We start from the raw sequence: 25,997 nt of genomic DNA on the forward strand, positions 1-25,997 counted from the left end.
GACAACTATCAACATTTATTATATTTTATAGTCAAGTTTTTTTTCTCTTCAAGATTGACAAGGGAGGCTCTGCCTCCCCTGCCTCCTCTGACTGGATGTCACTGTTTGTTGTCTTTTGTAAGTGATTTTGTGAAATCCGATTCTCCCTAATAACTTCTTTAGATCTGCGACTTACTGCACTCATACAATCTTGGGACTGTTGTGTTGACGGAAGTTGGAAAATCTTTTTGTTGGAAGGGATGCATGTGCTAAATTAGCTTTGCTTTACTGTTTTAGCTTTGCATTAGTTTTTATTTCCCAAGATTTTATTACTGCAGGAGGTCACATGGCCATGATTTGAGCCTCAATTTGTGATCATATTGACCCCACCGGACTAAAGTAATGATTAGGGAGAACTGAATTTCACAAAATCACTCATAAAATACTACAAATCACCCATAAAAGCCTGGCTACATTTGACCATAGGAATGAAGCGATTATGCTACACTAGGCTAAGCTAAGCTAACGGAAGGGCTGCAAGAACAAGGCAGTCGGTGCACTGCAGTGCAAACTGTTTTGCCCACTTATCGAACTCATTAGTGCATGACAAACGAATGAATAAAAAACAAGTGGCTGGTAGATCCCATCAGAATAGCCCACTGGAACGGTTTGGGTTGACTAGACTGCAGTGCATATTCTTCCGCCAGCGCAGAATGTGTGCGTCATCATGACAGGACAAGACAACGAGCATGTGCAGAATGGAAGGAATAAAGTCCAAACGGAATAAAGGGTTTACACGTCCGAGGAATAATTTAGCCCGGATTCAAAAGTGGATTAAACCAGTGACTTTAATCGGGTTTAAATTTAATCCGAACTTTTCTTCTTCAACTGGAATAAGGTGTTTACATGGGCGTCTGAAATAGGATCTAACCTTAAATCAGTTTAAACCAGGAATAAAAGTTGTCATGTAAACGCACAGACTGTTGAAGGTCAGCTGAAAATTATAAGTAATGTTCATCTTTATTATCTTAACATAAAAACAGCACCATCACTTAGACTCAGCATTAATGAAAATGCACTAATGCATCGTCTCACTATGGAAATCTGTCTGAGAAATCCCATAATCCTTTTTAAATGAATACTATTAAGTATTCGAAGGATTTTAAAACCAGAGTTGTAATGCACACTAAATGTACCTTTCCATTTGCAAATAATGTTGGAAAATTACCATTATTACAGCTGATGTTCTGTTTATGTGGAATACAGAGCATTAAAACCTGTTGTGGTTTCCAGAGCCATGTGTGTGCTCTTTCACAGCACAGTGTCCGCAGTCACATCAGGACAGTGTTTACCGTAAATGTACCTTCTGTACCTTCTGTACAGATCACACAAGCACAGTCACCTTTAAACCCACACGTTGGACTCCAAACCTGCCGGGAAACAAATTAGATTCGATTACACTCAATTACATAAACAAGTGAGCCTGCAGAGATGACGGTGTGGCGCAGAATGTTGGTTTTCATGACAGTAGTGTTTTGAACTTGTGAATAATAATCAGAGATGGAAAGTTTTTTACTACTTTTACTTTTATGTGTTTTGGTTCAGCACACTTTAAGATCTGCTATGAAAACAGTGAGCAGGTTGAAAGTCTGCCTTTGAAGACACCTGATACATGTTGTGCCTGCAGTTTGGTCCTTCCTAGGTTTCATTTAACATATTTATGACAGCTGTTTTCAGATCTACTCCTTCACTGACACAGTTCAGTTTAATTCCATCGCGCATTCTGCTGTGAAATCAGAGAAACCACTACGAAATTACTCGTTCATTTCTTGCATTGTAAATAAAACACACTCATTGTACTTCCTTGTTTCAATTTAACATAATTTCAGCGTTTTCTTGTTTCAGTTACATAATTTAATCATTTCTTGTTCGAGTTGAATATCGTTTTGTAGATAGTTAAATCAAACTGTTAGCTAGGTCAGAGTGAAAGGAGCATCTCTTGTTTAAAAAGGCTGAAGTCTTACACCTGCAACACAATGGGCCAAGGTAGTCTAAGCAGCCTAGCTCTGCTGGACATTGAGAGGACACTGGTCCAGTCCCTGGAAAAGACGCCTACTTGGTACGATAAGGTTACTGACCATTTTCTTATAAAGGAACGGAGGGCCGAATGTATGTTTAAATAACTTGACTTTTTTTTTTTTTTTTTTTGATGTAAGCCGACAATGAGCTTCCCCTGTCTGAAAGATGAGCAGCCGCCACTGGTGTGTATGTATGTGTATGTGAGGATGATAAGTGAGGTCAATTACCCACAAAGGATCTAAGGGACTTGATTTTTCATATATTATGTTGATAGGAAGCTAAAGGATAGACTGTTGTGTGAAGAAGGGGTGGGATTGAATAAGTTATACTTCCTCCCACTTCTTTTCGAATGTGCAAATGAAGTCATGTATATGCATAAGTTTTGGTTTTGTTTTTTGTCCATGACTTCTTACTACCTGCTTTATTTCTAAGGACTAAGTAAGATTACTTTGTCTTGTTGCATATAAGAAATAAAATAAACGAAAAAAAAAAAAAAAAAAACATAATCTAAGAAAAGACCCATGTTCAAACCTTATCCTACACACAATACCACAAAAGCAACTAATGGTTCTAAAATGTTATGTTAAATGGAGCCTGCAGGTTGTGTCTACATGAACCTGTTGATGCTGTGGCTTTTCATTGAACAATGAGCTCAATAATGACCCATTCCACACACCCACTTCATGCTCTGGACAGGGTCAGACTGAAGACTCCCACAGAATGACGGGAAGTCATTCCTGTTTAATGCATAGGTTATACAGAGGTGTGTTAGAGACAGATTTTCCATCCATTATGTCCCACATGTTGAGACAGTGTTCTACCTTTTGACCAGTTTTGCAGGGACTACATGTGGAATGCAAGTCAAAAAGTCACATAAGACCATAGAACTGTGAAATTTTGGTTTCATTTTATGTAAAACGTTGCATTAAAATATGAATTCACTGATATGATGAAGGGTCAAAAGTACATACCAACATACTTTATGCACTGCATTCATTTGTTTTGATAAAGTACAGTAACTTCCTCAGCACTGGTTATACAGTTGTGTGTGACAATAATGGAGGTGTGTTCTGTATTTTAATAGCACAAATACAGTGAAATACTGCACCTTCAGGAGGAGGAGGAGGAGGTCTTTAGTAATACTTTCAAGTGCTGTTTGCATGTGTTGTGGTGTCACTTAGTGGACATAAATGACTTGTGCTATGGAATACATAACATTTTGTGTTCTGTTGTTTTCTATGTTTTCATTCTGCTGTTGTGCCCTTTTGCTTTGTCTGTCAAAGCACTTTGTAAACTCAGTTTTTAAAGGTGCTATATAAATAAAGTTATTATGAGTAGTAGTAGTAGTAGTATTTTGTGAGTATGTTTGTGAATGAATTGGTGAATGTGATGCATTGTAAAGCACTTTTCATACTGTGAATGAAGAAAGGCACTGTACAAGTGTAAGTCCATTTACCATTTAACATGAAGCTATCATGATAAACCACAATTTAACATTTGCTGTATGCAGTTCAAGTTCTATCTTAATTCTATGGTTAGTTTTAGTCTACCAAGGCTCTAATAAATATACATTTATATTTTCACATATTGTCAATGTGATGTTAGGATGCAGTGCTGTTTTGCTTCATCGTTCAGTTTAAAGCAGACATCAGTTTGATTCATGCTGATAGTTAATGTGTGTGAGACTCACACTGATCACACCCCCACAGCCAGTCTGTCACAGTTCACTGCCCACCAGCTTAAAGATTGAGCTTCAGAGTTTTAGAATTTATTGCTAGTGGTCATCCTTGTCTAATGACACTTGCTTAACTGTCCGTGTTATGTTCACACTCCTCGTCAAGTTCTGGGAAGCTGTGGTTGATTTACAGAAAGAGCTGCAATATGATTAAAAAAAATATTTGAGGGTGTGACAGTGAGTCAGACTCCTGACATTAAAAAGCAATTAACATAAATAATGATGATCACACCTTAAATGACATTTAGTTTGGTTCTAATGAGAACGACAGCATAAAAAGAGAAAAGTCTTCAAAATGGAGTCATATCAACCAAAAGAACAGTTTCCTTGTAACAAAGACCAAATAGTATGATTTTAAAAAAAAATGAAGACTATGTACTGGAAATATTTCAGTTATTACAGGAGTGCTCATGGAGAACAGTTTGATAGTGACATGGTTGGGAAATACAGTTCACACTCTGTAATTCCAAATCCAAAATGATAATTATGCAGAGAAACATTAAAAAAAAAAAAAAAAAAATTGTTGGTGCTCCTCTGATCACATCATTCGCAACTATACAAAATTATTTACTAAAGCAACTGGTAAACAATTAATAAAAACATGATTGGATATAAAATTAGCCTTAGGTATAGCTATATTACCTGAGGAAGTAAAAGAAAACAATCAAACACTGCTGCTGAGATAATCACACTGAAGCTGCCTCCCACAGTAAGTCAATGGAACAAGGAGGTTAAAGAGGTTCACTTTATGGGAAACACAACCACAAGATTAGAACCAAAAGCCTAATGATCTCCAATTATTACTTTACAAATTGACGTTATTGTAAAGATGGTGAAAAAAAATGATTTCCCTCATTTTAATGTTAGTCATAGACAGCATGATGTTATTTTTCTTATGTAGATTCATCAGTTTTTCATCCTGCAGTTACACTATTGTTTTTATACTACACTATTGTCTGTTTTATTGTTGTACTATTTTAGCTTTGTACTATCTTGCTCTTATACTATTTAGTTCTTTATACAATTCTGCACAGTTCTTTTAACTATATACTTTTTTATTTTTATACTATATTCTATTTAGTCTATAGTACATTAGAGCTAAGGAAAAAACAGCCAATTCCTTGTTTGTGTGCACAACCTTGGCTAATAAACTTCATTCTGATTGTCTGTTTTCATTGACAAATATCATCCTTCTTTTCTTATGAAAGGAAATTATTGTACTATTGTCACCTACGCAATGACAAAAAACTCTCTTCTCTTCTCTTCTCTTCTCTTCTATTATATATATGGACGTCATTGGGACGCTGAAATCCATGGAATGCCTTCAAAGGCATTTCTTGAAAGCTTGAAAATACAAATCAGGCACATTAGCGTGTCTTACATCAGGTATAGCTATGTCCTCAAGTTCAGCAAAAGCAATCAAGGGGAAAAAAAGCTAAATCAACCCTTTCATGCATGAATTATGAGAATCTTAATGGGTCAAAACACAGTAATGTCCCATCAGAGAGCAAAATTTAATTGATTGCCATTCCAACATTTATTTCAATATAAAGTAGCTCCTTGTTTTGGATAATCCCTTATGATCCCACTAAAGCAAAAATGAATTTAAAAGTAAAAATGTGGGTCAAATTGTCTGTAAAATGTCCTGTCAAAGAGATTTTGAATGCTATGTTTTGACCCTAATCAAGATTTTTTTTTTTCCTGAGTGTTTTTACTCCTCTTTAAGCATGAAAAAAAAAAAAAAACAATGCGATTGAAACATTTTTTATTAACCTATTTTTCATGGAGTTGCAAAAACATCCACTCAGCTGGACGCTATGCATTTAATTTTTGAAGTAAAGAAACAAGTATTTTCTAATACACTGTGTGAAAACTATAAAATGCATTTTTTTAATGCTGCTAAGCTGATGTTTTGTCACATTTCAACATACTCTCATATTAGTTATTACTCACTTTATAAAGATAATATGCAAAAAAAAACAAAAACTTTTTATTCAAGAAAAATGGTTAATTACAGTCTATTAACAATAACAAGCAATTGATTTACACTCAAACATGTTACTGCAGATGAGATTTATCCAGAACAGCAAAGGTACAGTAATGCTATGAATTGCAGTGTATGGGATGATGCACAGGCGTCCACTGTGTTGGCTGATGTGGAACTGAAAAAATAAAATCCATGAATATACAAGAGAACAGCTGTAGAATAACTGTCTACTGTAGTGACCACTATGCATGAAAGGGTTAAAGGAAAGGAAAAAATAAATTAATAAATAGTAAAGAAACAGGAGGGTATATCTCATTAGCAGATCCAGTAATGAAGATGACTTTTAGTCTTTAACATCTTCCCGTGCCTTGCTCAAAAGTTAACTAATTCTTTCAGGGATTTAAACGGCCATCAGAATTAATATATCTATTTACATTTTTTTGGATAATTCACTCAAAAAACAACGATCTGAGATATTGATGCTTGATTTTGAACAAATAACCGGATATACGATCGCAATAAAGTGAAATAAAAAAGTTACATCGAAGTGTTCCACGGGCAGATTTGTTTTACATGAAAAAACATTCTTTATGTGAGAGTTAAGTTGAAATTATACCGTAAAATTTCCGGGTTTGAGATGAAACGCTTTTGTTTTAGCACCAAACTTTTAGACTACTTCCTGGACTCCATGTGCGTCGCCCACACGCATGACGTCACTGATAACGACATCTCCAATTGGCTAGTGAGCATGTAGGGGGTGTTACTTCATCTCTCATTGGGCGTATGTTTAAATCTCCTCCCCCTGATTGGACAGGAGTGCTGCTCTGTCATTGGCTGGCTTCACGCACTGACAATTTGAAAATCGGCTTTTCATGTTTAGTCAGAGAAGCAGCTGCACAAGGAGACAACCTGCATCCGGAAAAGATTTAATCTGGGAAGAAAGGTAAGGACGATGCATGAAAACTTCCTACACTTAAAGTCTGTTTTCATCTCGGATCCGACAATCGACCGATATATGAGGTTTGTGTGGATTAACCCTTTCATGCATGAATTATTAGAACCTTTGTCGAGATCTGTTCTTGAGTGTTTTTAGTCCTCATTAGGCATGAAAAAACAATGCAATTGAGGTTTGTTTGTTTTATCATGGACAAAAATGTCCACTCAGCTACACCATGGATTTTATTCTTAAGCACAAAAACATGTATTTAAAACCCGATATCTGAAAGTAATATGAAAACAATGAAATAAAAACATTTAATGCTGCTAATCTGATGTTTTCTCACATTCTAACATACTGTAATACTAGTTATGACTCACTTGATTGATTAATTTGTTTGATTGATGTATTTATTTTATAATGATGTCAAAACATAAGAAAATAAACAAAACTTTCAAACATAAGACATATAATGCATATTCGAAAAGGAGTGAGAAGAAGCATAACTTCTAAAATCCCACCCCTTCTCCTTAAATAATTAATTACAGTAATAATCTTCCTAGTTCATGGAGATAATATGCAAAAAAATAAATAAATAAATAAATAAATAAATAAATAAATAAATAAATAAAAATTGTTTTTTAAAAAAATCTGCTAATTACAGTCTAACAATTAACTATTGATTTACACCCAAACATGTTACTGCAGATCAGGTTTATCAAGAACAGGAAAGTTACAGTAATGGTATGAACTGCAGTGTATTGGATGGTGCATAAGTGTCCACTGTTTCGGCTGATTATGATGATGATGATGATGATGATGAAATTCTTTATTCAGTCATCACATAATAACCAGTGTCAACAACAGCACTTCAAACATTACAAACATTACCAACAGGTTAATGACTGAAAAGGCACAGGCAGAAGCAAAATGCTTATATTAATGCCTGTCCTACATAACAAATTCAGCTACCCAGCATCCAATGTAGGAAAAAGAAACAAAAAACAAAAAAACAATGTATCCAAGCAAACAAACAAGCGAAACATAAAAAAGTAAAAATAAACCAGAGAAATAGAAAACTTAACCACCAAATTAATGGTAATTTAATGTAGACTCAAAAATAAATAATTTACCTATTACTTGTTAGAGCTTAAAATTTGTATCCTTCAAAAATTGCCTTACGTACCATTTTTTTTAAATATCAAAAATGGAACTAAAACAACAAAACCCATGAATATACAAGAGAACCGCTGTAGAATAACTGTCCACTGTAGTGGCCACTATGCATGAAAGGGTTAAATGAAACAAAACTTCATTCATTTCAGTCAGACTGCTTCCCCTTGTTGCAAAGACATCATCTTCACTATGTACACAAAACTGTACAACCATCGAGTAAAAGATGGTACCTTCAAACACGGATTTTGAACTAAAAATCTGTCCTGGAAATCACACCCTTTACATGTAGTTTGTATAGTAAATGCATTTAACCCTTTAAGACCTGCAGCTATTTTTGTTGTGACTTCCAAAAGATCTTTCCCTACATTTTAGTTTATTACCGCCTGCATTTTATAGTGAAAATCTGTTTTTTGGGGTTTTTTTTTTCAGAAATAAACTAAATAAAAAGTTACTCTTTCAGCAAAATATATAATTAACTAAGCCTAAAAACATCCATCAATAATCACTGTCATTTGTAAAACTACAGGGATTTTATTAGTTAATCGGTATTGCAGAAGATGAAGTGTTTCCATGTTCATTATTGAGCCTCTGAACATCCAAATGGGTCATATCTGGTGTTTCTGAAAAGCTGAGAAACTATATTTTACCTTAATTCAGGGGTGTCAAACTCATTTTAGTTCAGGGGCCACATTCAGCCTAATATGAATATGAAGTGGGCCGGACCAATAAAATAATATAAATAATAGGATAAGAACTTCTGAGTGAAAAAAGTAAATTCTGTAATGAAAATGTTTATATCCACAAATTGTACTTGAACATAACATGAACAAATACGAACAAGCTGAACATTCTTTAGTAAAATAGGTACAATGTTAACAATATTAAGCCTTAGTTTATAATTTCTACAAGTGAATCCCAATTTAGAGATTACAGAGGATCTACAAATACACAAAACATCAAATAACAGGAAGAATATGGTTAAAATTCCACATACTTCTCTTAAGAGATTTCAGGTTATTCACTTTTTTTTTTTTTTTTTTAATAAAAGGCTAGTCTGTAAATGTCAACATTTTTGTGCAATTTTACACTAAAACAATGAGAAAAATTTACAGTTTTCATTATTTATAAGTTATTATGATAGTATTTTTACTGGTCTGAAAAATCTTGAATTAAGCAAAAAAATCTTGAATAAAGCAAAAAAACCATCTTGAATTGAGCAAAACAAATTTTGAATTAAGCAAAAAAAAAAATCTTGAATTGATCGAAAAAATGTTGAATTAAGACATTTCAGATATTCATATTTTTTGTAAAAGACTAGTCTGTAAATGTAAACATTTTTGTGTAATTTTACTTTTTTTACACTAAAACAAAGAGACAAATTTACAGTTTTCATTAGTTATAGGTTATTATGATAGTATTTTACTGGTCTTATCCACTTTAGACTGAAATGACCTAAAATGATTTTAACATCCTTGATTATTAATATCTTCAGTAATTTTTGCATTTCATAAATTCATCCCAGGGGGCGGATTGAACTCTTAGGTGGGCCGGATTTGGTCCCCGGGCCGCATGTTTGACACCTGTGTACACCATGTATTGAAAGGATGAATGGTTCAAAAGTTATTAACCATTTTTGATCAGTAGATGCTGTTTAGTCCCGGACAGCTGTTCAGGTCTTTGAGGGTGAAACAATATATTCTGAATCTGAACATAATACACCAGATCAAATGAGGGGGAACGAGTTATGAATGGGATTATCCTTTAAAATATTGTAACATCCAAAGCAGAGTAAAGGAACACCCAACAGAACAGGAAAAAATACAACTGCATCTGCATTATAGGCAAAGAAATCAGTGCTCATAGGCTTAGTAAAAATGTATTATAACAGTACAAACTGAGTGAAAAGTGGAGAACATCATGTAGTTTGGTAAATGCATTGGTTACGGATGTTGCTTCAGAGATGGTGCCTCAAGAATCACTGATTCTATTTAACCCTTTCATGCATAGTGGTCACTGCAGTGGGCAGCTATTCTACAGCTGTTCTCTTGTATATTCACAGGTTTTCAGTCACAAATTTCAATCACATTGGTTTTTTCATGTCCTAAGGGGAATAAAAACATTCAGGAAAAAAAAAATCTTGACCAAGGATCCCATAATTCATGCATCAAAGAGTTAAAATGCAATAACAGAAAGTAATATATGTGTGAAAACTATGAAATAGAAAAGAAAAAAAAAATGCAGCTAATCTAATGTTTTCTCACATTTGAACATATTCTAATACTAGTTATTACTCACTTCAGGGAGATAATATTAAAAAAAAACCAACTTTTTTTTTAAGAAAACTGTTAAATTACAGCAAACTAGCAATTGACTTACACTCAAACATGTCACTGCAGATCAGGTTTATCAAGAACAGTAAAGTTACAGTAATTGTATGAATTGCAGTGTATGGGATGATGCATAAGCGTCCACTGTGTTGGCTGATATGGAACTAAAACAACAAAACCATGAATATACAAGAGAACAGCTGTAGAATAACTGTCCACTGTAGTGACCACTATACATGAAAGGGTTAAGCATTCTTAAAAAAAAAACACAAACTGTTGTTTACATCATCTGCCACCAGATTAATTTACATTATATCTTGTTTTGCAGAAAGTGGCTGCAATGTTTTCAGGGGAGGACGGTGCCCAGCTGCAGTGCTGTGTGACAGTGGAGCATCTAAACCCCTCAGGTCAGGCCACCCGGAGGCAGGTTTTCCGCAAAGCTTCAGTTATCCTGGGCCGCAATGAGTTCCAGGAGATCATACTACGAGTGCACGATGGAAAAGTTCCACAAAATTACAATCTGAAACAGTTCAGACTTTTCACTAAGTTTGCCAGAGATGGGAAATGCACTGTCAAACTGATTCCTGAAAACATCCAGGTGCTGATCTCAAACTGTCCCCCTAATCAGCTGAACATCTTCTTAAAGACTCTGAGCATCAAACATCAGGCCTGGCAGAGCACCAAACCTCTGACCGACCGGGAGAAGCTGAAAGCCGGCCTGCCACGCAGCTTCGAGGCCATCAGCCCCCTTCAGCAAAAGGATATCCAAAAGGTCAATGAGCTCAGGAGCAAAGAACCCCCCAAAGGGTTGACGGACCGCACCAATAAGGCGACTGTAGCAGGGACAGGACAGCACGTCAAAAGGTCGAGGAGCGAATGTAACTTCAGTCCAGTGAGTTGGAATGACATAGAACAGCCAACAGTATTTCTCTGTTCATGTAATATGTTTGTCTAAATCAGGGGTGTCAAACTCATTTTGGTTCATGGGCCATATTTAGCCCAATTTGGTCTCAAGCAGGCCAGACCAGTAAAATAATGACTTAATAACCTATAAATAATGACAAATTCAAGTTTTTTCTTTTTGTTTTAGTACAAAAAACCCCAATTAAATTATAAAAATATTCACATTTTACAAAAAAGATGTGTATAACTTGAAAAAACAAAAATTTCATTTGACAAATTAGTGCAATTTTAACAATATTATGCCTCGATTTATTATTTATACATGTACATTTACACACAATGTCACATAAACATGTGGTAACAGGCAGAATATTGTTAAAATTTTGGAGTTTGGAACTAAAATTTGAAAAATTTCTACAATATTACATCTCTTATTATTATTATTAACACAACTCCAAATCACAGTGGATCCATAAATGCACAAAACATTTAGTAACAGGCAGAATATTGTTAAAATTGCACATTTCGGGTTGCTCATCGTTGTTTTTATTTATGTATTTATTTGCATTTTATTGTGGAAAAAATAGTTTTTTAACTAAGAAAATTGGTCGTCATTATTTATGGGTTATTGTGTTGTTATTTGTACTGTAGATCTCACTGGTCTGTATGTGGAACCTGAACCAAAATGATTTGGACAGTTCAGGTTAATTTTTGCACTTTCATCCCGCGGGCCGGAATGGAACCTTTGGCAGGCCAGATTTGGCCCCCGGGCCACATGTTTGACATCTGTGGTCTAAATGTTTAATTCTTGAATATTTCAGGTGAAAGCAAACCCAAATAAGAAACCTATGCTGTCTTTGCCGACCCGTAAGCTGAATAAAGAGCAGGCCGCTGTTCTCAGTGCTGTGCTGAGTGGAAAGAATGTCTTCTTCACAGGAAGTGCAGGTACTAAAAGTACATTTTCTTTTTTGACTTTACATTTTTTGAATGTAGAACACACATAATGAAATGAGGAGATCACAGACCGTCAGCAATGGTCAAAAACAGACAAAAAGACATGGACATTACATAGGAAGACATTAAGCAGGAGCTGTGGAGGATTCTCTACTGGTTCTGTTGACTTGTTTAACCTCCTGAGTCCAGTGGCGGCTGCTCGTCTGTCAGAGAGGGGAAGCTCATTGTCGGCTTACGTAAAAAAAATTGTCAAGTTATTGAAACATGAATTCGGCCCTCCGTTCCTTTTTTAAGAAAATGGTCAGTGACCTTATTGCACCAAGTAGACGTCTTTTCCAGGGACTTGATGGCTAGTTCACTCCAACCTAGCCAACAGTATGATTGATTTAACTATCTACAAAACTAAACTAAACTCAAACAAGAAATAATTAAATTATGTAACTGAAACAAGAAAATGTTGAAATTATGTTAAATTGAAACAAGGAAGTACAATGAGTGTGTTTTATTTACAGTGCAAGAAATGAACAAGTCATTTCGTAGTGGTTTCTCTGATTTCACAGCAGAATGTGCGACGGTATTAAACTGAACTCTGTCACTGAAGGAGTAGATCTCAAAACAGCTGTCAATCAAACAGGATTCAGCCTTTCGACTGATCCTCCAATCAGCACGTGGAAGCCCGGTGTCCAGCCCAGCCGAGCTCCGCCCACAGCTCCATTCACCCCCAGAGATGCCGAGCGTCCGGGGGCGGGACAACATCGTGGCATTTATCCAATTACCGTCCAGTTTTGAGGCAATGAAAAAAACTGTTCCACTCAGTCCCATTGAAGTTCATGGACACTGAGCGTCTACGGACAAATGCACTGAGCAGAGATGTATGAGAAAACAGCGCAACGGGAATGTATGAGAAGTGAACAACATCGAGTCTGTTGATTTGTGATAAAGCTGATTCTGAACGAACTCGTCTGTGAGATGAACGTGTTCTAACACATTTGTAATCAATGAAATGTCAACACAACTGAACATATTTGACCATTTAATTTTCGCAATTTTAGGGGAAGCTGGGCTTCCCTTGCGGTCTATGAGAAATCGCGTCTGCCTGAGACCCAGAAAAGTAAAAATTTTTTTTTTTGGAATGTCCTTTATAGTGTACAGTGTTTTTAAAGTAAAGCTGTGAAACTCTTGTCCCCTACAGAGGACAGAAATACATTGCTGGCTCACAAAGAGGTTTACAAATATTTCTGTGACAGACTCCACTGCATCAGATCCTGTCACTTCCCTGACCAGCGTCCAGTTCCATCTCCCATACGCCGCCTTTCAGTGATGCATGTGTTAAGAAACAGTCATCTTTCACAACATTGGAAATTACATTTTTATTGAACTGAAATCATAACAAAAGACAGTCACCAGCAGCAGCAGCTACTGGCTGTGTTTCAGGAGAATTTTGATGGAAGTTTCTAATTAGCAGAAAGCCATAAAATGCTCAGTGTTTGCTTTATCTGGATTAGAGGTGTTCTATGGATATTACAACCAACTAATCCTTGAAAAACATTTGTTCATGTAAATATCTTGATATGCATGAGTGATTTTTTTTTTTTTTTTTTTTTAACTCTGAATTTAATGCTTCATAGGAACAGGAAAGTCCTTCTTACTCAAGAGAATCATAGGATCTCTTCCCCCAAAGAGCACCTTCGCCACAGCCAGCACAGGAGTGGCCGCATGTCACATTGGAGGAACAACATTACACAGTTTTGCAGGTCAGCCATCCTGTTTTTGATGTGAAAGTATGAACTTCAGTTGCACAGAAGAGAGTCAGAGATGAGAGGCTATTTTAGACAAACCATCTGCAAGTCAGGATGATGATATTGAAAAAAGCGGCACAGCAGGCCTGTTATGAGAATGACACTCAACTATGACAAGACAGTAAAGGCTTTTATTTTACATTTCAGCTTGTTGGAAATTGTACCTGTCACTTTTCAGCTCAGATTCGTGGTTTAGTTCTTCTAGCCTCAGAGACATTGACAAGAATGACATTTATTTAGAAAAAAAAAAAAGTCCTTGAATCTCCACATGTTTTATTCCTTGTTAGCTCCAGACTCTGTTACTTTGTGCATGTAATGAAGTAACACACACAACGAATGTCCAATAAAAATGAAGAGGGGCATTGCAGTCTTTACACCCTTAAAGGACGTTTTTAATCAAATCTCAATTTCTTGTAGATGGTGCAAACAAGAATTTGTAGACTTGTTCATCCGTGTTCCCTCTGACCAGCTGTCTTTCCTCCTCTTTCTAGGAATTGGCTCTGGCTCTGCCCCTCTGGACCAGTGCATCGAACTGGCCCAGAGACCCGGCGTCCTGCAGCACTGGACCAGCTGTCGACACCTCATCATTGATGAAGTCTCCATGGTGGAGGCCCAGTTCTTCGACAAACTGGAGTCAGTAGCCAGGTGAGATGAGTTTCACTTAAAGCAGGTTTATATTTACCCTGTGTGTCTGAAACAATGGAGCTCTAAAAGTGACTATATGTACAATTTCCACACTAACCCTTTCATGCATGAATTATGAGAACTTTAGTCTACATTTTTTTTCCTGAGTGTTTTTATTCCTCTTTAGGCATAAAAAAACAATGCGATTGAATTTTTTTATTGAAACTATTTTTGATGAAGGTTGATTTGTTTCTTTATTGCTTTAACTAAATAAAAAAATCAATTAAAAAAGTGTTTGAATGCAAAAAAAATATTTACGATCCCAAAAATTTAATTTGAACACTTTTTTTTTTTTCATTGAAAAGTTTTGTTTTGTTTTGTTTGTTTTTGATTGAAGTAAATTTTTTTTGGATTGAAATTTTCTTTTTTTTTAATTGGGGGGGAAAATATATATATATATATATATAAATATATATATAAAATTTATTTTTTAAATTTTATTAATTTTTTTTTTCTTGTTAAAGCAATAAAGAAACAAATCTACCTTTATAATTGATTGTGGAGTTCCAAAAATGTCCAATCCGCTGGACACCATGTGTTTAATTTTTGAAGCAAAGAATGCAATATCAGAAAGTGATCTACTGTGTGAAAACTATCAAATCAAAACATTTTTAATGCAACTAATCTGATGTTTTCTCACATTTTATCATATTCCCAATTTTTATTAGCAATTGATTTACACTCAATCATGTCACTGCAGACCAGGTTTATCAAAAACAGCAAAGTTACAGTAATGGTATGAATTGCAGTGTTTGGGATGGTGCATGAGCGTCCATGGTGTTGGTTGATATGGAACTAGAACAACAAAACCCATGAATATGCAAGGGAACAGATGTAGAATAACTGTCCACTGTAGTGACCAGTATGCATGAAAGGGTTAACATGTCCAAAAACACCTTGACTGTATTATATTTTATGTAATATCTCAATATGGTGATGCTCATCCCAGAGAAACTTGGATTTAAAAAAAAAAAAAATGTATTCACTCCTACTGCTCTTAGAATTTCAAGTACAACTGTAAATATGTCAAATTTTCACCAGTGATGGTGATGAAATGCGCCCACTCTACTTCATAACACTGTCTATTCGGTGCCTTTAAGTGTTCTGATCTAGATGCAGAAATTACTTACTGTAATTGCGTCCATTTGCTGTTGACGCTTATCATGACCTGGACCATTAGAAGATGTAAAAAAACATTAGTTTGCATGAAAACTCTCTCACTTCTATAAAACTGAACTTATTTAAGAAGTCATTTTTTGATGTAACTCATACTTGTCATGTTTACTCTTTAATCCCAGCAGGGTCATTCCATCCCAAATCAATCAGATTTCAGAAAGTGCCCTGCATGACCCCCTCAGAAAACTCTGAAAAAATTCACACTTGTTCACCTACCAGATAAACGAACATCCAAAATTTTAACGTCATATCTGTAATAGTTTAGGAGATACAACCCTTTGAAAACTGTGTTGTTTTTTTTTAATTTTGCAAATTTGCTTTTCGGCCAACTTTGAGGAGCTATATCTCCTTAGGTATTCAAGCCGCGCTTATGAAACTTCCTGTCTGGGGTGAAATCCCCCTGAAAAGACCATATTTTGCATCAAAATAATTGTAGGTGCCTTTATATTTGGTCCATGAGGCCTTGAAATCAGGCCAAAAGGCTAATTCTTCCAAATGTCCTCTCTCTTCAGGCTTGCACTGTGCCATAATGGATGAATGTAGAGACCTAATTTTTTTGGCATGGATTCTTATGGTCAAGATGCAACAATATACTGCAAAAAGATTACATTTCAATGAAAAGTGTTGCTGTGAGGCAATGAATAAAATGGGTTGATTTCAATTTTTCACAAAAATACTCTTTATTTGAGCACCCAAATTACCATGTGGCCAGTTAATGAAAATTTTGAAATTTTTAACATGTCTTCATGTATGTTTCAAGATGATGTGCACAAAATTTTAGCTTTGGGATAGAACTGGTTCTATTTTTAATATAATTTTTTTACTGCATGACTATATTTTCTTCAAATTGTGTACAAGCGTAGGTGTAAATGACATTTTTAACAGTATAATGGCATTGATTTTCGCACAAGTTATGATAATACTTGAGATATTTGAACTAGGGTGTGGAACTGCATGATGGTTCAGATAGAATAATTATAGATTTCCCAGAACTGGCTCAGTTTGATGCCTGTAGTAGAGACTTCTCAGAAATTGGATGGAGCTGTTCATTTGACCTAATTTCACCAGGGTCAATGACATAAATGTAGCTAAGATTTCCCAGAATTTTTATGATGCTGGCCAGCCTAATTTTGGTAATTCTGTTCATAATCCTGAACAAACTTATTCATCATGCAGGAAGAATGTGTTGTTGGATTGATCTTAAAGGATGAATGTCACAGAAAGACATTATTAAGACAAACAGGCTTTCTGAAAATTGGTCATTCGGGGAAATCTTACGTGAAGGCACCAATTATTTTGATGCAAAATATGGTCTTTTCAGGGGGATTTCACCCCAGACAGTAAGTTTCAGCAGTGTGGCTTTAATACCTAAGGAGATATAGCTCCTCAAAGTTGGCCGAAAAGCAAATTTGCAAAATAAAAAAAAAAAAAAACATAAATTTTCAAAGGGCTGTATCTCCTAAACTATTACAGATATGACATTACAATTTTGGATGTGTTCGTTTATCTGGTAGGTGAACAAGTGTGAATTTTTTCAGAATTGTCTGAGGGGGTCATGTGGGGACCATTGGTTGAATTGCCATGGAATGACCCAGCGGTGTTAGAGTTGAGTTTCTATTAACACACATGTGTCAGCTTTTTCTGCTTTAGCTCTAAGCTTTATATCATGAGTAATGATGTTTACATTGCTCAGTTTTAGTGACAATAACGTGTTTATTGGGTTTTTTACGGCACTCTGGAGTGAGGTAAACTGTACAGCTCTGTGCAAAAGAGAATTGATATGTTAAAATTGAAATTACTAGCGCTGAATTTATTTCCCATAGTTTCAGCATTTGTGTGAATGATATTAACAACTGAAGCACATTTCTAAGATGCACAACAGTGTAATATTTTGTATTTTTACTGTCCTGTAGGTCAGTGAGGAGGTCCACTGAGCCGTTCGGAGGCATCCAGCTCATTGTCTGTGGTGACTTCCTCCAACTGCCTCCTGTTTCTAAAGGAAAAGAGAAGGCCAGCTTCTGCTTCCAGGTCAGATCATCCTCACTCTGTGGGCTTACCCTTTAGTTTTTCACAGAACCCCAGAAATATCCTGTATAGAGGAACACCTGTTCAAATTTTCTGGTATGAGGAAAGAAAAAAAAAACCCTCTATTAGCAGGTTAGGGTATTTATGAATTCCACTTGACTGTAAATTTGGGGCTCATGGTGTTAGACAAAGAATGTCAGTCATTGTGAGATTGTTTTTTGTTTGTTTTTACCTCCACCAAGGAGATTATGTTTTCATCTGGGTTTGTCTGTTTCTTTGTTTGTTTGTCTGTTAACAAGATAACTCAAAAAGCTATGGATGGATTTTGGTGAAATTTTCAGGAAATGTTGACACTGGCACAAGGAACAAATAATTACATTTTGGTGGTGATTGGGGAAGGGGGATTGATCTGCCTTGTTTATTATCAGACCTTTAATTAACCAGATAGAGTTCCATTGAGATCGAGATCTCTTTTGCAAGGGCAACCTGGCTAAGAGGTCAGTAGCACACACCATGAAAGAATACAGGTTTTACAGACAGGTAATAACAATAAATTAAAACAAACAGTAACAGTTTTAACAGAAAAGGCAGGCAGTTTTTAAGTGCAATTCTTAAAGTGCACTCATCAATTGAGAATCATCATCTCATCAATCAGTTAATGCCATGCTGTCAAAGGGACCCACAGTAAATGGAAAGAAAATGATTTGACATGAAAGTGGGAGAAGAAAAATGTACTGGCCAAGAACTGCATGATGGCAGAAGGCCATGATATAAGAGCCTCATCCGCTATTAAAGCTCCTGACACGTTCAAGCCATGTCATCCAAGGGTTTTCATAGTCCTAACTGGGATTAATGGAATGACAGTCGTAGAAATCAGCAGACTAATAAAGAATGGGGCACAATCCCAAACTCTGCATAGCTAGGTCACCTTTTTTTTTGGAAGTCTTGGTTTCAGAGAGGTATAATAGTATTGGAGGATTTATATGAAAACAATACATTGAAATCTTTCGAAAAACTAGCACAGGATTATAATTTACCCCGGCAGGATTTTTGGAAATACCTATAGTTGCAATATTTGGTGGTAAATACATTTGGCTCACCCACAAAGCCCCCCTCAAGCTGTGACACTCTGGAGGACATAAAAAATGTTTTTGGAGGTGGACATGAGGCATCAGTCTATTATGGAATGTTACTATCAGCCTCTGAGCCAAATATACTATTTCTTAAAAGACAATGGGAAACTGACTTAAAAGTCAGCTTCTCAGAAGACAAGTGGAGTAGAATTCTTAAGAATATGAAAAAATTGTTGCGAGAATTACGATCAAGGTTGGTCCAATTTAAGATATTAAACCGAGTATACTGGACGCCTTCTAGATTACAGAAAGTGGGGCTAGCGGGGACTGATGCCTGTTGGAAGTACTAGCAGGATAGTGGCACTCTTCTGCATATGCTCTGGGAATGTCCCAAAATCCAGGAATACTGGTCTTCGATTCACACTGTAGTGGAGAGAGTTGCTGGTCCGGGCATTCCCTTTATCAATAGGCTTTATGTGCTAGGGGATCCTTCTGTTTTGAGTCTTTTGCCTTCCTCTGTTGTGCAATGGGTACAAACTGCCACTTATGTTTCATCTGGTTGGAGATTGTCCACATGTCTTCAGTATACTGGCATTGATAACTGGCATAAGATATGGAAATGTATAGCATGTATGGCATAAAACCTCTTTTTTTTTCTGTTTTACTATTATTTTGCTCTTTTTTACTCTTTATATATGTATATATATAAAGAAAAATTCAATAAAGATCAAGTCATAAAAAAAAAAGAATGGGGAAGAAAATCTGGATATGAACAAAATGTATAGGTTATTTAGTCGCAGAAAAAATTGGTAGACCATCAATAGTCATCAAAACAATAGTTATGCAATCAAGTACTAAGGCCTGTGTTTATCATGTGACTAAAACAGACAGAATAGAAAACATGGAATGTCTAAAAGCACTGTTTTTGTCAGTACATTGCCAAAGATATTGATGTAAGAACTGAAGTGATTTTGGTTATTATCAAGAAAACATGGAAAATGACTAGATATCAGCTCTGAAATTAAATTACTATGAGCTATTTTTGTTGTTATCATTATATTTGTCCAAAGAAATCTACCTTTAGTTGTACCAGGCATTAAAATGAACAAGAAATTGAAGAAAATAAGGGTGGTCTAATAATTTTTTCAGCAACTGTAAGTGTGTATCATGTCCAGGATATGACCCATTGACTCATGTTTTTGACAATAGAAAATGGCAGAAGTTACAGTCCTTTGTGTCAGACTTCACATAGTGTGGTTGTTCCAGTGTTTATACTGAGAACAGGATAAACTAGATGCTCTGCTGAAGTGTTTCTGACTAAAGACCATGTGAAAGTGAATGACTGTGTTGTAATGACTCAGTGATAGAAAAGCGCTTCTGTCTCCACAAACCTTCAGGCCAGGAGTTGGCGTAAAGTCATACAGGTCAACATGGAGCTGATGGAGGTGCGTCGACAAACAGACCAGTCCTTCATCTCCCTCCTGCAGGCTGTGAGGGTGGGCAGGTAACTGCAAGAGCTTTTCAAGAAATTTCTCCGACAACTATTATTCCTACGTAACCGATGTTGAACCTGTATATACAGCCTACTGGTTTTTAGCTTATCAGCCAACAGACCAGAAGCTATTGTCGTCATGCGGCGTCCGGCAGCGTCGTCTGTTGTCCGTTACAGAATTTTTAATCGTCTTCTTCTCCGAAACTACAACTCTGATTGACTTCAAACTTGGTATACAGCTTCTTTATGATGATGTCAACAAAAGTGAGTGAAATTATTTGGATCCGGATCTGATTCTGGATTTGGTGCCACTTTGACAAATGTCCCCATTATAAGTGATAGGAAGTGGATCGATGCAATAACTCTGTAAATATAAATGATATCCAGTGTAAATTTCTACAGTCCAGCCCTGATGGGGAGATGACAAAAACGTAATGTCCACATGCTGATCAGGATCTTCTTCTGGATCCGGGAACTTACGGAAAATTTAACATGGGCTCTTATGGGGAAAAAATTTCAATCATCTTCTTCTCCCAAACTCCAGTTCTGATTGACTTCAGATTTGGTATACAGCTTCTGTATGATGATGTCAACACAAGGTATTGCAATTATTTCGATACAGATCTGATTCTGGATTTGGTGTGACTTTGAAAAATTTTCCCATTATAACAGATAGGAAGTGGATTAATACAGTAAATAAGTATCAATGATATCAAATTGGAATTTGAATTTTTTACAGATCTGATTGGAATATGACCAAAACATGGGCTATTTCTGTAATAGAATAAATACAAAGAACTGGGTGATAATAAATGGCATCTGGATACATTTCCCAAAGCTTTTAATGTGGCCGGTAAGCTACAAGGCCATTGGTCCTAGTTTTAGCTTACCAGCTGATAGACCGTAAGCTATTGTCGTCATGCGGTGTCCAGCGTCTGTCGTCGTCTGTCGTCCGTTACAAAAATTTCAATTGTCTTCTTCTCCGAAACTCCAGTTCTGATTGACTTCAAACTTGGTATACAGCTTCTTTATGATGATGTCAACACAAGGTATTGCAATTATTTCGATACAGATCTGATTCTGGATTTGGTGCGACTTTGAAAAATTTTCCCATTATAACAGATAGGAAGTGGATTGATACAATAAATAAGTATCAATGATATCAAGTTGGAATTTGAATTTTTTACAGATCTGATTGGAATATGACCAAAACATGGGCTATTTCTGTAATAGAATAAATACACATGACTGGCTGATAATAAATGGCATCTGGATACATTTCCCAAAGCTTTTAATTTGGCCGGTAAGCCACAGGGTCATTGGTCCTGTTTTTAAAGACACCGTAGGTCTTTTTTTTTTGGCCACAAAAGGTTTTCGTCACGATTCCTGTCGATTTGCACCTTTCAGGGTGACGGAGGAAGTCACTGCAAAGCTGATGGAAAGTGCCTACCGTCGCATTGAGAGGGACGGGATTCTAGCCACGAGGCTGTGCACCCACAAAGATGACGTGGAACTCACAAATGAGAACAAACTTCAGCAGCTACCAGGTGTGAATGTTTTGGGGCAAACTGTTACCTATGGCTCATGTTCCTCCTCCACATGTTTTCAGCCTCAGCAAGTGACCACTTATTTTCTAACTCCTATTTCCTGGCCTGGTTCACTTTGTTTTTTTGTTTTTTTTTAATCCCTAACAGCATCACAAAACAATAGAGGTACAGAAAAACTCAGAACCCTTCCTTGAATAAAAGAAACGGTGTAGAAATGCGTCATTACAACCAATTGCAAGTCTTGATATTGAACATTAAATAAGAGTACTAAAGTATAATAAACCAAATGTACTTAAAGTGTCAAAAGTAAGAGTCCACTTTACATATAATGGATTATTTTATTGTTCTGATTTAATCTTTAACCCTTTCATGCATGAATTGTGAGAACCTTTATTGTGTGAGTGTTGAGTGTTTTTATTCCTCTTTAGGCTAAAAAAAAAAAAATGCGATTGAAATAGTTTTTTATGAACCAATTTTTCATGGAGGTGCAAAAATGTCTACTCAGCTGGACGCCATGTGTTTATTTTTGAAGCAAAGAAACATGTTTTTACCAATACACTGTGTGAAAACTATGAAATAATTTTTTAAAATGTTGTTAATCTAATGTTTTGTCACATTTTAAAATACTCACTTTATGGGGATTATATGCAAAAAAAAAACAAAAAACAAACAAACAAAAAATTAATGTTAATGACAGTCTAACAATAACAAGCACCTGATTTACACTCAAACATGTCACTGCAGATCAGGTTTATCAACAGCAAAGTTACAATAATAGTATGAATTGCAGTGTATGGGATGATACATAAGCGTACTGTATTGGTTGATATGGAACTAAAATAATAAAATCCTTGAAAATACGATAAGAGAACAGCCGTAAAATAGCTGTCCACTGTAGTAACCACTATGCAAGAAAGGGTTAATGAATACATGTAAAAGGAATTAAATAATTGTCAAAATGAAGCAAATTTTGATACTTTATGTATGACTGGGTAGATTAGTTGTACAGTACTGCATCATGTTTTTATTCTAATACTGTAACAATAATGGATACATTGGAGTAAAGTATAATACTGCAGTGTACTGAATTGTAGTACAAGTGTAAAGTAGCATAAACTGGAAATACTTAGGTAAAATCACACAGTTGCGCATATACATATATACATATACATTGTACTTGTAATAAATCACCTCTGAAAAAATATGTGTATTTAATCGACTATGGAAGACGATTTTACTCATTTTTAGACTATTTTTTGGACAATTTAAAGCTGAACTGAGATCTGTTTGTATTTTTTCTGTGTAAATTACTCATGTCTTTGGGACCTTAATGTATCTGTTTTACTATGTTGTCATTATTATAATTCTGCTGAATAATCTTTGACCTGTGTGTTGCTCAGGGGTGATGCATACGTTTGAGGCCCTGGACAGTGATCCAGCTCTGGTGAAGATTATAGATGCTCACAGCCCCGTCAACCGGGTGATCCACCTCAAAGTAGGAGCTCAGGTAGGCCTGTAGCTCTGTATGAAAATAGATCTGTATTTTGGCGTGTCACATGGATCTGAAGACATGTTTAAATTTCTTAATGCTCGTGTTTTTAAGGTCATGCTGACAAAGAACTTGGACGTTGCTCGAGGTCTGGTGAACGGAGCACGAGGGGTGGTGGTTTCCTTTGAGTCTGGAAAACATGGTCAGCATCAGTGTTGAAACTGTTTAACCCTCCGGTATCTGTGTGCGCCTTTTAGGCACACTTTGCACATTGTTTTAAAAAACTCCATGTTATTTTTCACAATTTAAATAAGGTTAGAATTCAAAAGTTGTTCATTTTTGCATGATCTTTAAAATTCTGGCCACCAACTAAAATTTGCACATTGTAAAAAAAAAAAAAAAGAAAATTACAAGACTAGCATCTGTCTCCCAAGTGTGTCTAAAACACACTATTTCTTCCATTTGATACGTATGATTAGGGCTGACCTTGATTTAAAAAAATAAAAATAAATTAGAGCAGAAAAATAAATCAATATATAATATTTAATAGTTTGATTTACAGGTGTGCCATTTTGGCACACTTGGTGACAGATGCTAGTATTTTTGAACATTTGACCTAGAGCCAAAAATAATAATGCAGATTAACCAGTGTTGCTGTTAATCATTGACATATGCCAGGCTGCAAAAATCAAATAATATGTGATCCAGTTTTTATGTAGTGTATTGAAAAAAATAAATTTTTTTAGTTTTAGTTAAAGTTTTTTGCATCCAAAAAAATTTACATTACTAACACGGCATTTAAAGGGTTAAAAAAATGTGACAGTTATTGAGTATTTGGTATTTTTATTTACGGCTCAAGTTGATGAAAAAGAAAAAAAGTGTAAAAGAATTAAAAACAAACTATGAAAATTTTTTGGACATTATTCCACAAGTGTGCCAAAAAGGCACACTTGGTGCTTAGTAAGGGCCTTGCTAGACAGGATACTGGGTTAAAGCAATTTCCTGTTTCCTTTTCTGTTTTCACATATTGCATATCAGCAGTTCATCAGTTGTAAATAATAAGGTCCTGTAACACAGAATAAAACTGGAGCAAAAATACATCCAAAATAGGCAAACTGTTAATTTACAGCTGTATTTTTAATTGGAAATAAAAACTGATAATACAGATTAATTATTAAACAGAATGAATGTACAGTTTTAATCTTTTGTAATTCAGCATTCAGTGCAGTGACAGTAAATTTCATTAACCCATAAGGACCCAGTGTGACATTTGTGGCAGTTCGTAAATGAATTTTTAAGTGATTTATCACCATTTATTGTAATATTATCTTCTGTATTTTGTGTTTTTTTTTTCCAATGAAAATCAGGTATTTTCCAACATTTATTTTACTGATCATGTAGATGTTCATAAAAGCTTAGAGTGAAGTTGAGGATTATTATATCAAACATAGAGAAAACTGAAGAGTGACTTTTTCAGCAAAATGTATCATTAACTGAAGGCAAACCAAGTGTCTCCGTCCACTGTCATTGATCCAACTCCATGGGTTTTACTGGTGAATCAATGTTGTAGAAGATTATGGTGTTTCCACAGTAACTGCGGTGCCTCTGAACGTCCAAATGGGTCATATCTGATGACCATGAAAAGATGAATAACTGTATTTTACACCAATTATTTACATGTATTGATAGGATTAGTGGATCAACAGGTATTAAACAGTTTAGATCAGCAGATGGTTTTGGTAGATGATGGATGTTTGGGTCTTTATGGGTTAAACAAGAAACTCTGATAAAATGCCATTCTGTGCAGCATATTTTTAACTGATTGTCATTTTGTCCTGGAAATTGTTTTGTTCTCATTACGATGTCTGCATCCAGGGCCAAGCAGTAAATGGACAAACTAATCAGAGTTCATGGGAGTCAAATGGATGTTGCTGTTGCTCCATAGTGTTTGGGTGAATAAATGTTTTTCAATATCAACTTAAAATAATCTAGGTTCTAAATTAAGAATACAAATACATTCATGCTCCAGGTACTAAGTGTTACAGGGCTAATGAAATAAAATGGCAAATGACTGTAATAAAAATGCCACTTGGTTATTTTTCAGTAATAACAGACCATGTGTCCTGTCAGAGAGGCAATTTTTTCCCCTCATGTTTCCCAGTGTCGCACAGAAAAAGTACTGGGTGTAGATCAAGGTTCTAATAGTTTTGGATTTTTCATTGTAGTTTAGTTTTATTTAGTTTTGACTTTTTTTCTCTAGTTAGTTTTAATTAGTTTTTAGAGTAGGTTTGTTAGTTTTTATTAGTTTTCGTTATTTTCTAAATGCTTAGTTTTAGGTGTTTTTTTTTTTAATCTTTTCTCTTCTTCACCGTCATATTCAAATAAATCCCAGACAGGACTCTGCTGCTTTCTCCCAGCTTTAGTCTCCATGTTTCCAGGTAGAGTGAGGAACAGTAGACTACTGTACACCACAAGTGACGGACCGTTAAATATCATTTGGTGCCAGCAGCTAAAATTGCTCGAGTGAAATAAATCGATTTCATATCAATCTGACATTGAAAAAAATCGAAAACAAAGGGAATTTTATCCATCATTTTTATACGTTTTAGTTAGTTTTATAAGAACACAATACAGT

General features: G+C 35.5%; 1 protein-coding gene across 1 annotated transcript in view; it reads left to right on the forward strand.

The window, feature by feature from the left end:
* Window positions 1-6,670: 6,670 nt before the first annotated feature.
* Window positions 6,671-25,997, forward strand: part of pif1 (PIF1 5'-to-3' DNA helicase homolog (S. cerevisiae)) — a 34,883-nt gene continuing 15,556 nt past the window's right edge. The window contains exons 1-10 of the mRNA XM_030159665.1: window positions 6,671-6,723; window positions 10,549-11,112; window positions 11,945-12,068; window positions 13,706-13,831; window positions 14,368-14,521; window positions 17,650-17,764; window positions 20,232-20,338; window positions 21,734-21,873; window positions 23,274-23,380; window positions 23,477-23,564. Coding sequence (XP_030015525.1) covers window positions 10,561-11,112; window positions 11,945-12,068; window positions 13,706-13,831; window positions 14,368-14,521; window positions 17,650-17,764; window positions 20,232-20,338; window positions 21,734-21,873; window positions 23,274-23,380; window positions 23,477-23,564 — 1,513 coding nt within the window. The 5' untranslated portion in view covers window positions 6,671-6,723; window positions 10,549-10,560. The remainder of the gene's footprint in view (window positions 6,724-10,548; window positions 11,113-11,944; window positions 12,069-13,705; window positions 13,832-14,367; window positions 14,522-17,649; window positions 17,765-20,231; window positions 20,339-21,733; window positions 21,874-23,273; window positions 23,381-23,476; window positions 23,565-25,997) is intronic.

The sequence above is a fragment of the Sphaeramia orbicularis genome, chromosome 17 (genome assembly GCF_902148855.1).
Source record: "Sphaeramia orbicularis chromosome 17, fSphaOr1.1, whole genome shotgun sequence".
NCBI lineage: Eukaryota > Metazoa > Chordata > Actinopteri > Kurtiformes > Apogonidae > Sphaeramia > Sphaeramia orbicularis.